The sequence below is a fragment of the Akebia trifoliata genome, chromosome 8 (assembly GCF_017979445.1).
Source record: "Akebia trifoliata isolate Shusen 1 chromosome 8, ASM1797944v1, whole genome shotgun sequence".
In the NCBI taxonomy this organism is placed as follows: domain Eukaryota; kingdom Viridiplantae; phylum Streptophyta; class Magnoliopsida; order Ranunculales; family Lardizabalaceae; genus Akebia; species Akebia trifoliata.
Genome location: NC_141382.1, coordinates 49,426,431 through 49,441,077, shown reverse-complemented (window position 1 = coordinate 49,441,077; position 14,647 = coordinate 49,426,431). Strand labels below are relative to the sequence as shown.

Sequence of the window (14,647 nt, the reverse complement as noted above, 5' to 3'; positions counted from 1 at the left end):
GAATGAGTTGATTTTTAGTGAAGATGATCTCCTCATTAGTATATAAGCACCCCACAAATGAATAAACTCACACCATGGCTAAATTATTTTGTCTTATATGGGTTAAAAGTTTTGGAATAATTTAATTTTTGATGAAGATGATCCCTACAATGAGGAGACCAAAAATCAGCACATCCTAAAACTTCTAACCCTATCAAAACAAGTTCAAGAATCGTAAATCGTCATTTTTAAAAATAAAACAAAAAACTGTTTTTGACGAGTTAGAAGTTTCAAAATGGACTGATTTTTTGTGAGGATGATCTCTAGATTATCCTCACTAAAAATGTGCTCATTCCAAAAACTTTAACCCATATAAAACAAAACAAAAAATTGACTATAGTGTGGGTTGCCCTTATTAATTCATAAGGTGCTTTTATAATTATACATCCTTTATTTCTATCGAAAATTATTCATCTAAAATTAAGTTATTTTAATGTTGATTTCAAATTTTGGTGACTTGTATGACATTATTATTTTTAATTTGAAATTTGTGGGTTTTTATAAATAGAAATTATTATTTATAAAATTGAAGATTTGAGTATTATTTATTATTTAAAAATGAATTATATTTTAATTTTATAAGAAATAATATATTTTATTGTGTTTGATAAGAAATAGGCATTTGAAATATGTAAACAATGTATAATATGATTGTAAGGATAACAAAGACAATTTACCAACTTCAACAATGTGTAACATATATGATTCAGTATCTAAACAAATAACTTTTTCAACACTTAAATTCAGCGCTTATAAGTTTCAGCGTTTAATGCTATTCAGCACTTATTTTTTTCAGTTTAACAAACAGCACCTTACCAAATTATTACTTATTAAAAGAGTCATGAAAATCTGACTACTCTTGCCACTCAATTGACTCTCCTGACGTGACAAGCTCGGGAACTGTTGATCTGTATGCCTTAGGATGTACGATTCTATCGAGATACACATTTTTATGGGGAAATGCAGTTTTGTCTCTCGAGGAATACAGATCTGAGGTTTTCAAGTTTGTCACATCAGAAGAGTTGCTCAAGTGTGCCACGTGGGGTAGTCAGATTATCATGATTCTTATTAAAAATAAGGCAAGTTTTATTCTCCCACCAAGAAACTCTAATAGGGGACCAAAGTGTGGTAATAATAATAAATAAAAATGAAGTCTTCTCTAGTGATTCAACACATTGGAAACCAGCCATGAATCTCCGGTGTCTCTCTCTCTCCTCCTCCTCGTTCAATCTCTATCTCCCTCTCTGTTTTTTTCTTCTCTTCCTCCTCCGATCTCTCTCTGTCCCTCCCTTTTTTTTTCTTCTCCTCCGATCTCTCCCTCCCTATCTGTTTTTTTCTTCTTCTCCTCCTCCTGACCTCTCTCTCTCTCCTCTGTTGTTTTCTTTTTCTTCTTCTCCTCCTCCTCGCCTGAGCCGTCAGAATAGTTGGAGGATGAGACGTGTGCCCTTTCGCATGGAGTGCCCAAAACAATTTTAAGTACCCTAAAAATTGAAGGGCCCTTAAAGTTTCTTGGCATGTCAATAAATTTCCCTAAAAATAGCTTTTTTTCATTATCAGCTGGATTAATGCTATTATCACAAATCTCATATTGATATTATTATATAAATCAGAAATATTTAAAAACTTACGATTATCTATCTATATATCTGTGAAAATCCAACCATTTTGAATTGGAACTGAGCCAAGCTAATAAGTAAACTTTTGTGGTGCCTTTAGATTCTATTCTGGGTGATCTTCAGACTCACTATTCTGGTGCCTTAAGAGTCTGTCCATCACTGTGTCAAGCTGTTCACTCAATCCTCACTATCCTCTTAGTGCCCAAAGAGTAATATTATGAGCATACAGAGACAAGTCTATATTCAAATGAAAAAAAGAAGAGATTTCCAGTAAAACCAAATACAAGTACAGATCTTAGATAACTTGGAGACTTGAACTAAGCAACTACATTGCCCCAAATCTGCACCAACTAACCCACCTACCATGTGTTTGAATGGGTTCGACGGTATAGGGATCTCTATCAATCCTTCTAACATGTTGGACACAACACTCATTAAGGGCCTCATGTTTGGTCTAAACTGCACACACACCACATACCCACCAGTGCCATTCTATCCGCAACTTCTCTATCCTTCTCATCAACTCCACACTTGTCAATCACCTCCCACATCTTCCCCTCCTCAAAACTTCTTCCAAACCCAATTCGGAAACCACTCCTGGCTCTCTGGCATATTAATGTTCAAGTTTCTCCTCCCAATATCTCGAACAATATCATCCCAAAGCTGTACACATCACACTTGTGCGTTATAGTAGATGGCATCCACATCTCTGGAGCAACGTACCCAGGTGTCCCCTTGAAGCCAGTGAAAAGCATGTGGATGTGCTCTCTATTGCAAAGCTTTGCAAGACCAAAATCAGTGAACTTGGGATGGAAATTTGCATCTAAGAGGATGTTCGCAGGCTTAATATCGTAGTGTATTATCCTCTGCTCGCGTTCCTCGTGTAGGTAAACAATTCCTTTGGCCGTCCTGGCTGCTATATTGTAAAGTTTGTCCTTACTAATCTTCTGATTCTCACAGAACAAGAGCCGGGCAAGTGAACCATTCTTCATGTACTCATATACTAACGCAACTAAGCCTCTCTCGAAGCAGAAGCCATAGAGTTGAACTAGATACAAGTGATTGGTTGTTCCTATGATGCTTACTTCTGCAACAAACTGTTGGCAAATTCTTGAATTATTGTCATCGTGGAGTAGTTTCGCAGCAATGGGTATGCCATCGATTAGATTTCCCTCATAAACAGACCCAAAACCACCTCTCCCTATGATTTTACTGTAGTTTTTGGTTGTAATCCTCAGCTGATGAGCTGGGAATCTGACAAGCTTTTCTTTAATGACCCTGTTGATGAACCTCTCAATAGTGCCTGTGTTCATTAGTGTTCCCTCTGGTTCATTTCCTGTGGTTGTTTCGTCTGGTTTATCTCTCTGATGGCACATGTAGGTAATCATAATCACATTGATGACGATCACACCTCCAATGCCAAAGTATATGGAAGCCCTAGAAACTGTTTTAAACATGGCAGCAACAAGAATAAGTAGTAATACTAGTAGCAGTATTAACAATACTAGAAGCTGTACCAGCTCCTTCAACACAATGAGCTTAAAACTTGGATTTGGTTTTGATTCCATGCCTCACTCCTGGTTCATCAAAGAGGGGCCATGCAGTTGTGAGAACAGCTCAAAGTATCTGAAGAGACAATAACAAGAAATGTACCCTAGGAAATTTCATCTGTTTCTTTTATATCATGTATAGATGGAACAACAACATTGAAATAAATCCTTATTTTACAATCCACATCCTTGTCACGAGCCAGCTCATTTAATTTATACATAGATCATAATCCTTGCTAAATCCTATATTAAGATTGTTAAAGACATCACCAAAAACTATTCCTGGGGAGATTCCTAATGACATTACTCTTCATTCCAATCTTCGAACGCATTGCATCTACTCCTGACCTATTCATCTCCCTCAACGCCTTCTTCCGAAGAATATGTTCCACTGATTGCTCTTTTACCAAGCCCATACTCCTGTATCTGCAAATTAAAATCCTCCCAGTTGGCTCATTGTTCATCATTTATTCTCCTTTTAAGATGAAACACAAGCAGAGAGACAAAGCATACCTCGAGGCTAAGGCAGCAGTGAGGGCAATCTCACTTGTTGGAGAAGGGCGCGGTTTCTGGCGGTAGTAACGCAAGAACTCTCGAGATCCAAGAGTTTTGATTAATGTCCCACTTTTCTTTTCTCTTGTTATCACAAGTTCAGATCCACCACTTCCAAGTTCAGCAGTGTTGGGCATATCATTTGGTGTCACTAGTTGTTTTCCGTCTGCATCCACATAACTACAAAAGGGCGAGAGGAACAACCAATGCCCAGATTGTATCAATATATAAAAAACACCCAAATTGAGATCTTGAACAAGAAATTCTGATACTTGGAGGAAAAAAAAGGGTTCACATAGTATCCATATATAACACACAAATTGAGATTTTGAATGCGATAGTCCTGTAATTTGAAAGATTCCGTCCAAGTAACTAGGAAGAGAAAAATAGAATAAAGAAAAGTAGTCAAACTGGAAACCTTCAGAACTGGGAGCGCCATAAACCATTTTATCTTGCTAAAAGAAAATAATTATAAGCTAAGCTAACTCCAAAAATGCAAATTTCTATTATAGGTAAAAAAAGAGTTTTTATGTTATGGCCATGAACGCCTGTCACATGTAACTCTGAATGAAAACTCCACTAAATAGCTAGAATGAGGATCACATAAAAAAAAGTAGCAAAGGTCTGAAGCAAACCCGTCCATCCAAATATGGGTATCATTTGATAATAAATAAAAGAATGCATCAACAATATAATAACAACCTGCTGCTGTAGTCATAAAACTCTTCTAAGTCAGCTTCCTCATCATCACCTCCCTCCCCAAAGCGTATTTTGCAGTGACTTTTTGCCTCCATATGCTTCCTCACGCCTTCCAAGCTGCTGAAAGGTTGGCATTGATCGTTGCAATATAAACACATGAAATCCTTTTTGACCTGAGTAAAATCATAATATTTATAAAATAAAATAAAAAGTCAAATCAAATTTAACATCAGAAAACACTCCAGCATGAACTGTGAAAGGATATGCTGCGGTACCTTTAGACCAAGATAAATAAGCAGGCCAGTGGGATCCTTCAGGTACTCAACATCAGGGATGAAGAACCCATGTTGCTGGTGCATGTGAACCATACAAGTTTCTATGGTGCTATGCTCTAAATCACAGATGAAGCAACAGGAAGGATCCACCTCCTCATCAACATCCATGTCCTCATCTGGGTCCACCTCCTCCCACTCATCTCTGCTGCCATCACTCTCTACATTTTCTGCCTCTTTCGCTGGGGCTGGCTTTATGACTGCAATCTCCTCACTTTGAGGATCCACATTTCCCTGAGATGCTCGCACAGTATGAGTCCGAGATTTAAGATGTTGGTCATAAGCATTGGAGCTTCTATACTCCTTCCCACAAAGTGCACAACTATATAACATGGGTATTTCATTCAACTTGTTTTGTTCTTGGTCTAATGCAGATTGTCTATCTAGAAACAGGGCTTCTGTCACCCCAGGAACCCCTGCAACCTGTTAAAAAATTAGTGCAGATTAGCATAAAGCCCGTTGGAATATAAGCAGCAAATGGAAAATAAATCCAGCCAATCAAGTCCAAGCTAGATTTCACATGCCAACAATTCAACTGTTTGCCAACCATAACCATCTAACTATCCTACCCCTGTGTGTTTCTCCGAGTGAAACAATGAAACCAAATTGGTGTTATTTTCAGTGTGGGCATAACCGTTTACATTAGGATAGGGTGATAGTCTAGACTTTATATGGTTATAATCATTTTATCGGGTAGTTTCCCCGAATAGGATATATCTTGGTTAATACAACGATGTGACAAACTCCCTCTTGTGCATTCTCTTCTTAGGGGCGGGATTAGGTGACAATCCAATTGATAACCACTTATCCTATAAGGTTAGAAGTCTGGAAATGGGCTGATTTTTTGTGAAGATGGTCACTATGGTGAGGCGATCATCCTCACAAAAAATCAGCCCATTCCAGAACTTCTAACCCATGTAAGACAAATGGTTGTCAACTAAGGATTGTCACGTGATCCCAACCCATATATAATTGATGAAGTAAACTATATGATCATTCCACAATGATAAGAACCCAACAAATACACCAAAAATACCTAGGTGTTAGTGGTGTGGAAATTTAAGCCCATAATTTTTTGGGGCTGTAACATACCACCCTGTTTTGCAGCCGACGTCCACAGCGGCCCACCCTGTGGCGGCTTTCACTCTGATACCCTTTTTTTCAGACCTCAGGTAACCCTTTCCCCTAGTCACCCCTTCCACTAATGCCCTTGGTGCCTACTTTGTGACGACTCGTACCATGGGTCATTCCTTCCAGAGGTTTGTACCAGATTTTTAGTGCTGGCTCTGACATCAATCAAATAATAGAATGATACAAACCCAACCAATTCACCAAAAATACCTAGGTATAGTGTAGTGGAAAGTTAAGCCCATATCTCTTGGTATAAATCAAATCATTTGGAAGAAAAGAAAAAAAAAAGTTTCAATCTAGTGAAAGAACTTCAAAGGCTTGTTTGGTAACGAAGTAAACACTGTACTCCGAATTTTCATTAGTGTTAGTTTCAGTGATTGATGTTTGGTTTTTCAACACAATAAACCCTTATAACATGTACTACAAACACATAACAGTGGAAAACCAAAATGGAAAAATATTTTTTCCCCAACAGAAGAACAACTGGATGAACGTACGTTACAGAATTCCTAACCCAAAGAAGTGAAAGAGTATGAAAACAGACCTTTCGCTTGAGATTGTAACGGTGCCATTCAGATTTGTAGTGAAGCTTCTGCTGCGATTCGTCTTCAAAACCAGTGTTGCAGGCGTTACAGGTCAACCCGAGCATCTCTTCTTCCTCACTCTCTTTCTCTCTAGATCTCGATCAAATAATCTCTCAATTGAGGCCTTCGATCTCTCTCAACAGAGAAGTAAAAGTAGTTGTAATCTAATAGAAAGAAGACTTTTTTTATAATAAGGGTGAAGGGATACGTGAGAGAGAGAGAGAGGGAGACACAATGAGTGCAGAGCACTGGTCATAGGCGTGTGCGTGTGTAAGGTCGTTGCATGGGTGCGTGCGCAAGCACATACGAACGCATCCATAGGGCTAAATTTTGAGCAACTTTACTTGGATCTTACGAAATGGTGTCAACCCTATCATCTCCAACCGTTGACTAGTGTACAACACACCAACAAAGGCCGTTGAATTGGTGATCCAATAATGAAGGTTAGTGGTGACTCATGCAAATGCTCCATCTGTCAAGCTTAAGCTTATCTCAATTGAGGGGAAAAACATTAAATGATTACACGTGGCATTTTCAAGAAGATATTTCAAATATTGACAAAAATGTAGAGGGAACGTGTCCGGTAAAAAAGAGGGGGCATTATTGGGACTTCCTATTTCTCACAAGAAGGTCGCAAAAGCCCTTCTCCAGAATTGGCCCAAATACGGTCGACCTGACTTGGATTTAGCCCATTCAATTTGAAATCAAACCCGAATAAAGCAACCCATAGAAAGTCCGGCCCATTAGTTCAGTTTCATTTTCACTCTCCATGTGGTTGCAAAGTCCGTGGTGTTACGTGTCGCTTATTCTTCACTACCACGTACACGTACACCAAGGCGCGCGAGCGGGAAAGGGTGGAAATTGGCGGGAAACTGTTCAATTTGTCTATAAGAATCGATCATTTGACTTCAAATCTCCAAGTATCTTTTTGTCTCTCTCGATCTTGAGTTTTGCAGAGATGTATTCGAGTCAGTTCGATGGCAACGCAGCCTTCTCTGGCGGTGGTTTCATGCCTTCTCAAGCAACTCAAACCACCGATTCTGGTATTTCTCCTGCCAAGGTAATCCATCATCTCTTCTTCACCTTCCTTTGCATCTCTCCTTCTAGGGTTTTTAGTTTCATTTTTTGTTGCAGAATCGAGATACACAGGGCTTGCTTCCGCTGACAGTGAAGCAGATAAGCGAAGCTTATCATTCAAGTGACGATAAATCTAATTTCGTCGTTGATGGTGTCGATGTCAACAATGTATGTTGTGTATCTCAAACCCGAACTATGCTTCTTTTTACTCCATTTTCTTTTAATTTTAAAGGGTCTGATTTGATTTAGGGTTTTTGTTAGGTTACTCTAATTGGGATGATAGTCAATAAAGCTGAAAGAGTGACCGAGGTTGCTTTTACTCTCGATGATGGAACGGGACGCATTGACTGTCACAGATGGTGATTTTTTTTTTTTTTACTTTCTTTACTTCTTCATAGTTTAGAAAAAGATAATATTTAATCACACCATTAGATGCCGATTGTGACTTTTCTGTTTTTTTTTTTTTTTATTATTATTCCCGTTATTGTTAGGATGAACGAAAGTATTGATTCAAAGGAAATGGAGGAAATACAGTAAGATGTTTGCTTCACTTCCCATGTTAATTACTTGAATTGCTTAATGTTCTTTATTTGAGATTCCAACCTTGAACCAAAGATATTTGTTGAAAAACCTGAAAGAGGTGCAATAAATAATATTGTAGCGTAAATCTAAGATTTTCCTTTGTGTTTAACTGAATCTTTTAGCAATTCTCATTTGTTTGTGAGATATCATGGTATTTATGCATTGGAAAGCTCACAATTGGTGTGATTTTTGTATACTATTAGGGATGGTATGTATGTTCGAATTCATGGGCACTTGAAAGGTTTTCAGGGAAAGAGGCATTTAGTTGCCTTCTCTGTTAGGTATGAATCTAGTAATTTATTTAATTTTTTATATTCTTTTGTTTAGTTGATATTTTTTCATTTTCATGTTATAAAGTGAGATGAAATGAATATTTGCATATGGTTATATTCTTCCATTGTAGTAATGGCGAATGTTGAAACTACTTTTGTTTGGATCACTTGTTCCCAATAATTTTGCAGAAATTAAGTATCAATAGATACTGTACCTTGAAGTAAACTTTGTTTATATATCTCCATGTAATCTTTGATCACGTGTCACACTTAATTCATTTAGACTATCTTGGGTGGGATTTTAGCTCAAACAAGTAGGTCAATAACTTTTGCATAGAATATAGGCCAATAGAATCTTCGAATTTTGTTAGGTAATTGTCTTAAAAGTACTAGGGCAACTCTTCCAAGGGTTGGTAGGTTTCCAATGAATTCTGTCATACCTTACTTGTTTCGATCGAAATGTAAAAGTCATGGAATTGAGAATTACATTATGATGAGTCATCTTAACCTGTTCATAGTTGTGCCAAAAGCACATAAGTTGCTTGGGTCACTATGCTCCTCTAGTATGTCCATAGTTGCACAATTGCATTGGTTTAATAGGTAAAAAATAAATATTCGAGCTTGAGCAGTTATGTGATATGATGTACACTATAAAATTCTGCAAAAATTAGGAAAAATGTTTTTACAGTGTGAGAGACATATACCTCAAGGTGCTCCTTAGGACAAGGATTAAAAAAGGCCATGAAGTGCAATAATTGTAAAAACAAATAAGGCATACACCTCATAACAAGAAGCATTCTCAAGGCGAACTCCTTGGTGTGAATGCTAAGTGTGACTAATGTATATGACTTATGGCCAAGGCATACGTTTCCTGCTTTATTTTATTGTAAAAAATTATATAATCATAATCGTGTTTTGAGTTTCTTATTCTTGTTTTCTTCTATTTTTTGTTGTTGTTGGGCATACAAATAATTGGGACCTTTTTTACTTGATCAATAAAATAGACAACTTGTAAAAATAAAGAAACATAATTTTAGCATTTAGAGACAAGTTTTAATATAAAATATATATAATAAAACACAACGGTCATCTTCCCAATGTTTACCCTCCCACATAAGTAAGGGTTGGGATTTAATCTTCTCACGAATCACAAAAATAATTTTTGTTTTTTTCTTCTTCCTTACCAAGGATACCCCTCCAACTTTATTCTCTTTCTTCTTCTCCCCCTTTTTTCCAATAATACTCTCTAACTTTATTGTCCTTACCCGTCTACCCATTTTCCCATGATTCCTTACAACTTTATTTTCTTTACTCTTCTCCCCCTTTTTTCCAATAATACTCTCTAACTTTATTGTCCTTAGCCTTCTACCCCTTTTCCAATGATTCCCTACAACTTTATTGTTTTTCCTCTTTTAGCCCCTTAACCTCAAAGAGGGTGAGTGTGCTAGGCACGGGCAAACTCTAGTACTAATACATGCAAAGAAAGTTATTTAATTGATTTGATAGTTGTATGTAATATTATACAGAGTAAGGTATTGAAAACACTATTTAGATGTATTTTGTAATAAAAATAAAATAGTTTTTATTGCATAAATTTTATTTATCAATTAGGAATTATTTCTTAATGTGGGTTTGATTCTTATATTTCAGAAATATGTGGTGGCTATCCTATTTTTTCTACTTTGAAGACATGGATGGTTTAAATCATTTGTTCCAGTATGTTTTTTACTATGAGATTCTGCTAGTAAGAATGATGGGTTCAGCCTACAAGAGTGATGGGTTCAATCTCTAAGAAGTTGAAAAGTACCCTGAAGGTTCTTATGAAGGAAAAGATGGGGGAGAATTTCTTAAAAGTCATTCTTAATATACCTTCCAAAAAAATTCTTCTCAAAATTTGTTTAATTTAAAAAAAAAAAAAAACTATGAACTCTCAAAAATTAAGAATGAGTGGTTAAATCAATGTCTTGTTTGTCTCCTGTATTTCTATTTAGAGCCTATTAGTGGGAGGGGATATGTGGTAGTCTGTTTTTTTCCATTTGAATTATATCCTGTATGGTATCTTCTGTAATGACTTGGAGAAAAGATGATAAATGAGGAGTTGCTCCTCATGAGCTCTTATTGTGGTGAATTCACATGATTTAAGCATCGAAAAGAAAATGGAGTGGCTAATGGAGCTATTATTTGTAAAGATATCCAAAGAAAATTTGCTAAGAAGTTTGCTTCTATCGGGGTAAATAGATACAAGAAAGTACCGCTCTAAATATAATCCCTTGAGAGCAGTATTTACTGGGACCTAAATGTAAATCATGTATAGAGAGTTATTCTGGGGCTATACTCACAAATTGGGCTCTGGAGAATATATGGCTTCCCCCCTCCCAGGAGAGCGGATGTCAGGACTTATGATCCATTTGAAGAAAATTGAAGGGTATTTTGATTGAACACGTGATTACATCTGGTGTTCCATGTTGCATGCAATTCTGGTATGGTTACTTGATTTCAATATTAATGAACTTGAGCTGTGGTTTTCAGGCCTGTAATTGACTTCAATGAGATTGCTTACCACTTCATAGAGTGTATATATGTGCATGTTAGCAACACTAAGCTACAGGTATTGATCACTATACCTTGTGTTATTGTGCTATTAACTACACATCAACTCACAAATATACATGTCTACGCAAGTGTGCATTTGATTGATGCATTCTGTGTTTGAGTCGATAGAAGATGCGGGGTAGTGCCCAGACCCAGCCACAGATGACAAACTCAGCAATGAACACTTCTTTGCAAAGTGGATCAATAGGGTATCAAGGTGCTGTTCCCAATCAAGTAAGGAAACCAGCTGGAATTTACATATTCTTCTGATTCCTTGATTGATCTGTCTTTTTTTATTTCAGACATAATATTTTTCATGTTATTTTTCTAGTTTTCTGGGCAATATAGCTTTGATGGAATTAAGGGCATCGATCAAAAGGTTCTTGACTTTTTGCAGCAACCTGCAAATCTGTAAGTTGCCTACAGAACTTCTAGCTTCTTTCAAGTATCTGTGTTTTGTTTCCTTTCCGTCATGCTTGTTTTACATTCTTTTTTATTAGAGCTGCAAACTGAGCTACCTTATTATTACCTGAATTTGCTGGTCTACAAAAAATTAAAATTTGAAAGAAGAAAGGAGAAGCAAGTGAAAGTATTTCTTGTTGAGCCCTAAAATGGGCTGAATGGTCAGGTGTACGGATTCATTCCACATTCAGGAGTTAGGGGACTACCTACCTCAATTGCGAACTACCTCTGTAGCCTCCAGTATAGTTTAGTACAAAACTTACGTTGTTACTGGTGTCTTTCTAATAGGTGGTAACACATATGTAGCCAATCCAGACATCTGGGTGGGATGCAAGTACTATGTAATGGCTGGATCCAGAGTCTAAGTTATTGACTGGAAATTATCATCTATGAGCCCAATGCCGATGTATTTGGATTCATGCAGGTGGTAAGAATAACCATGCTTTGGGACTGTATCCCAAGACAAGGTAAAAAAGTAAAAGCAATTGGATGCTATCTTATCCCGTAGACATCATCCAGTTGTGTTTGCTCCCCCTCACCACCACATACACAGGTGATCTTGATGTTCGTGCCTTTTTCCTTGGCATTGAAAAAAAAAATGGTTCTGTTGGATGGTTGAGATTCGCCAATCTATTGCATCCCCAAGTGACTCTTGTTTCAACCCAGTTTATGATGGTTAGGATTCTCTGCACTAGTTTTTGAAAAATGTTTTTTTATTTTTTGGTGTTATATTATAGTATCGGTAAGGGGTTCATAATTTTTGGTTTCTGGATTGTTTAACTGGATATATTTTCCATTTCCATAACTTAATCATCGGTGGGCCTCACCCAGAAAACCTTTTATTTTTTTCTCATCCACTGATTCTAACCATTCAATAAGTGGACCCTTTTCCAGACCTCATTGTTATATCGTGAGGGTTCTTGCTGGTAGATGGGTATCACTTGACTGGACTGTTGTTGACCCTAAAGGTACACATGTGCTCCCACTGATGGCCATTTCCTGTTTTATAAGTTAGTGTATGATGTCTTATGGTGTTGATGTCGTTTCCCTGCACGTATATGATCTTATGGTGTTATTCAATACATACTTAATAGTATGAATGTTATGCATGTATACAGAAAAGACGCATGTTTGCCCATGCACATTTAGATGTGTACTTTGCTTATTAACATGTAACTCCTTCATTTCAAGCATATTAAAATTGCCCCTGCAAACCTCACAAAATCTTAATCAGGTCCTTATACCCTCAAAAGTTGATCTGTTTCATGCTCTTTCCCTCTGTTTGTAGGGGACGGGAAAAGGGTGTACATCGGGATGAACTTGTCCTGCAATTGAAAGTTCCATTGGAGAAGATCATGTAATTCTCTCTCAAACACGCTCCCACACATATATGTCATGCACACATCAACCAACATTTGAATAAAAGTATCTAACCGTTGTTGATTGTCACATTGTATTGGCAGGGAATCTATAAGATCTCTTGAAGAGGAAGGTGCTATTTACTCAACAATTGATGATTGTCATTTCAAATCTACTGTAAATGGTTAATACTCTTTAGCATATGATGTCCATCAACTTAATGGATTCCTCCTTTCAAAGGAGATCAAGTTGCACCTTGCACTTTTACTTTCATGCTGTAAGTTTTCTTTATATTTTATATTTTATTTTAATTGACAGGATGTAGATCCTTAATAGGATGCTAAAGTTGGAGACAGACAGAATCAAACAGTCAATGATTTAGCTTGTTAGCTTTGAGATTCCCTTATGTTAATATAGCATATTTTTATAACCTTGTTTAGCTGTATAGCTATTTTTCGTAATAGTTGCTCAAAGAAATGTCACATGTGTCAAGTTTTTGGGCCTACCTAAGATATTGCAATTCTGAAACACTTTTGCACCTGATAGGATGTGCCATACACGTAGCTCACATGCAAGGGGTTTAGGCTTATTACCTTTTGATGGGTCACACCTATGGATCACATGGAAGGATATGAGTAAACACGTTGCTTGATCAATACCACTGTATTATAAATTTTCATTCAATCTGTGTCATTTCTTTGTGAGGATTGAAAAGAAGCCAATGGTCCTGATCTCATTCAATTGTCTTTTTGGACATCTCTCAGCTAAGGTGCATCAAATGGGGGTTGGCCGACAGTGACAGATCTCTCTACATTAATGGTTTCTTTAAAAATGCAAGTAGAAATTTTAGTCATTAATTTGTCTTGCAATTTATCCAAATAAAGTCTAGAACTAGGAATAGATACATCAATTAATAAATAGTGACCCAATTGGCTGTAGAAGAAAGTTGGATTAAAAATTACAACTTGAACAATGTCAGCATTAAAGATGGATTCTTGGTCGAAGCTTCTTTATGAAAGACCATTATTTTATTGATTTTTCTAATAATCTTGATTAGCCGACTTTCTTTTCTTTTTAGTAAATTAGTGATCAATCTTATTTATTCTTGTTTTTTAACATAATAAGTATTTCATCTTCCCCTGCCCACGCTACCCCAATTGAATTCTGAACAAGAGCTACGTGAGTAAGGAAAAGGAAAAGGTCTCAAGACATGCCTCCACCAAAAGATAAGTTTTAGTGTGCGATAATGGCAAACTAAAATGAGTGTTATTGGACCACAAAAATTAGAATAAGTTGAACATGATGATATGTATGATCTCAAAAACAAGGTGTGGTCCTGAATTAAGTATCATAATTCATTTAGTTTGAGACAGTTTTGATGATGACGATGTCTCTAAAATTAGTGTGGAAATGGCTACTTGTGGTGATTAATAGTGTTGTTTTATACATAGATCTTACATTTTACTTCATGTTTCATAATCATACTATACAGCTGTACGGGTATCAATCAAAGTGAAAAATATTGATTGGATGATGAAGATTAATATTTTAAATCATTATATAATTGAAGTTGTTAATCAAAGATGTGATTGATACGCAAAGCAAAGATATGTGGATCACAAATAATAATGTGATGGACACGTGGAACTTTTTATTACCTTCTCCACTATTCAATTGGACAACCCTACATCTTACCATATTGGGTTCAGGTATATTGATCTTTTTAGTGGCTTCCAAAGACCCACAATGGAATCACTTAGCTCTATATTTTAAATCATAAACACTTTTGGTCGGTTGCGT

At 36.6% G+C, this 14,647-nt stretch overlaps 2 protein-coding genes and 1 pseudogene across 6 annotated transcripts; 1 reads left to right on the top strand and 2 right to left on the bottom strand.

Moving 5' to 3' along the window:
• Positions 1–839: 839 nt before the first annotated feature.
• On the bottom strand, positions 840–3,227 carry LOC147397483 (LEAF RUST 10 DISEASE-RESISTANCE LOCUS RECEPTOR-LIKE PROTEIN KINASE-like 2.2; annotated as a pseudogene).
• A 78-nt stretch (positions 3,228–3,305) lies between these two features.
• Positions 3,306–6,749, bottom strand: LOC147397482 (cytoplasmic 60S subunit biogenesis factor REI1 homolog 1-like). Of its 2 annotated transcripts, XM_086449178.1 has the most exons (6): positions 6,464–6,749; positions 5,881–6,074; positions 4,732–5,211; positions 4,460–4,629; positions 3,719–3,937; positions 3,306–3,631 (listed from the first exon to the last, which is right to left on the bottom strand). In XM_086449178.1, exons 3-6 carry the CDS (start codon positions 5,119–5,121, stop codon positions 3,472–3,474), a joined length of 939 nt encoding a protein of 312 aa, XP_086305304.1. In that variant the 5' UTR covers positions 5,122–5,211; positions 5,881–6,074; positions 6,464–6,749; the 3' UTR covers positions 3,306–3,471. The 2 variants fall into 2 exon arrangements, with proteins under 2 accessions (XP_086305304.1, XP_086305303.1); XM_086449177.1 differs by lacking the exon at positions 5,881–6,074.
• A 337-nt stretch (positions 6,750–7,086) lies between these two features.
• Positions 7,087–13,277, top strand: LOC147397481 (replication protein A 32 kDa subunit A-like). Of its 4 annotated transcripts, none has more exons than XM_086449180.1 (10): positions 7,288–7,563; positions 7,638–7,748; positions 7,842–7,939; positions 8,072–8,113; positions 8,366–8,443; positions 10,964–11,042; positions 11,159–11,260; positions 11,358–11,437; positions 12,777–12,845; positions 12,952–13,277. In XM_086449180.1, the coding sequence occupies exons 1-10, from the start codon at positions 7,462–7,464 to the stop codon at positions 13,034–13,036; spliced, it is 846 nt and encodes a 281-aa protein (XP_086305306.1). In that variant the 5' UTR covers positions 7,288–7,461; the 3' UTR covers positions 13,037–13,277. The 4 variants fall into 4 exon arrangements, with proteins under 4 accessions (XP_086305307.1, XP_086305306.1, XP_086305308.1 ...); XM_086449179.1 differs by having other exon boundaries at positions 7,301–7,563; positions 11,156–11,260; XM_086449181.1 differs by lacking the exon at positions 8,072–8,113 and having other exon boundaries at positions 7,087–7,563; positions 11,156–11,260.
• The last annotated feature ends 1,370 nt before the right edge of the window (positions 13,278–14,647 follow it).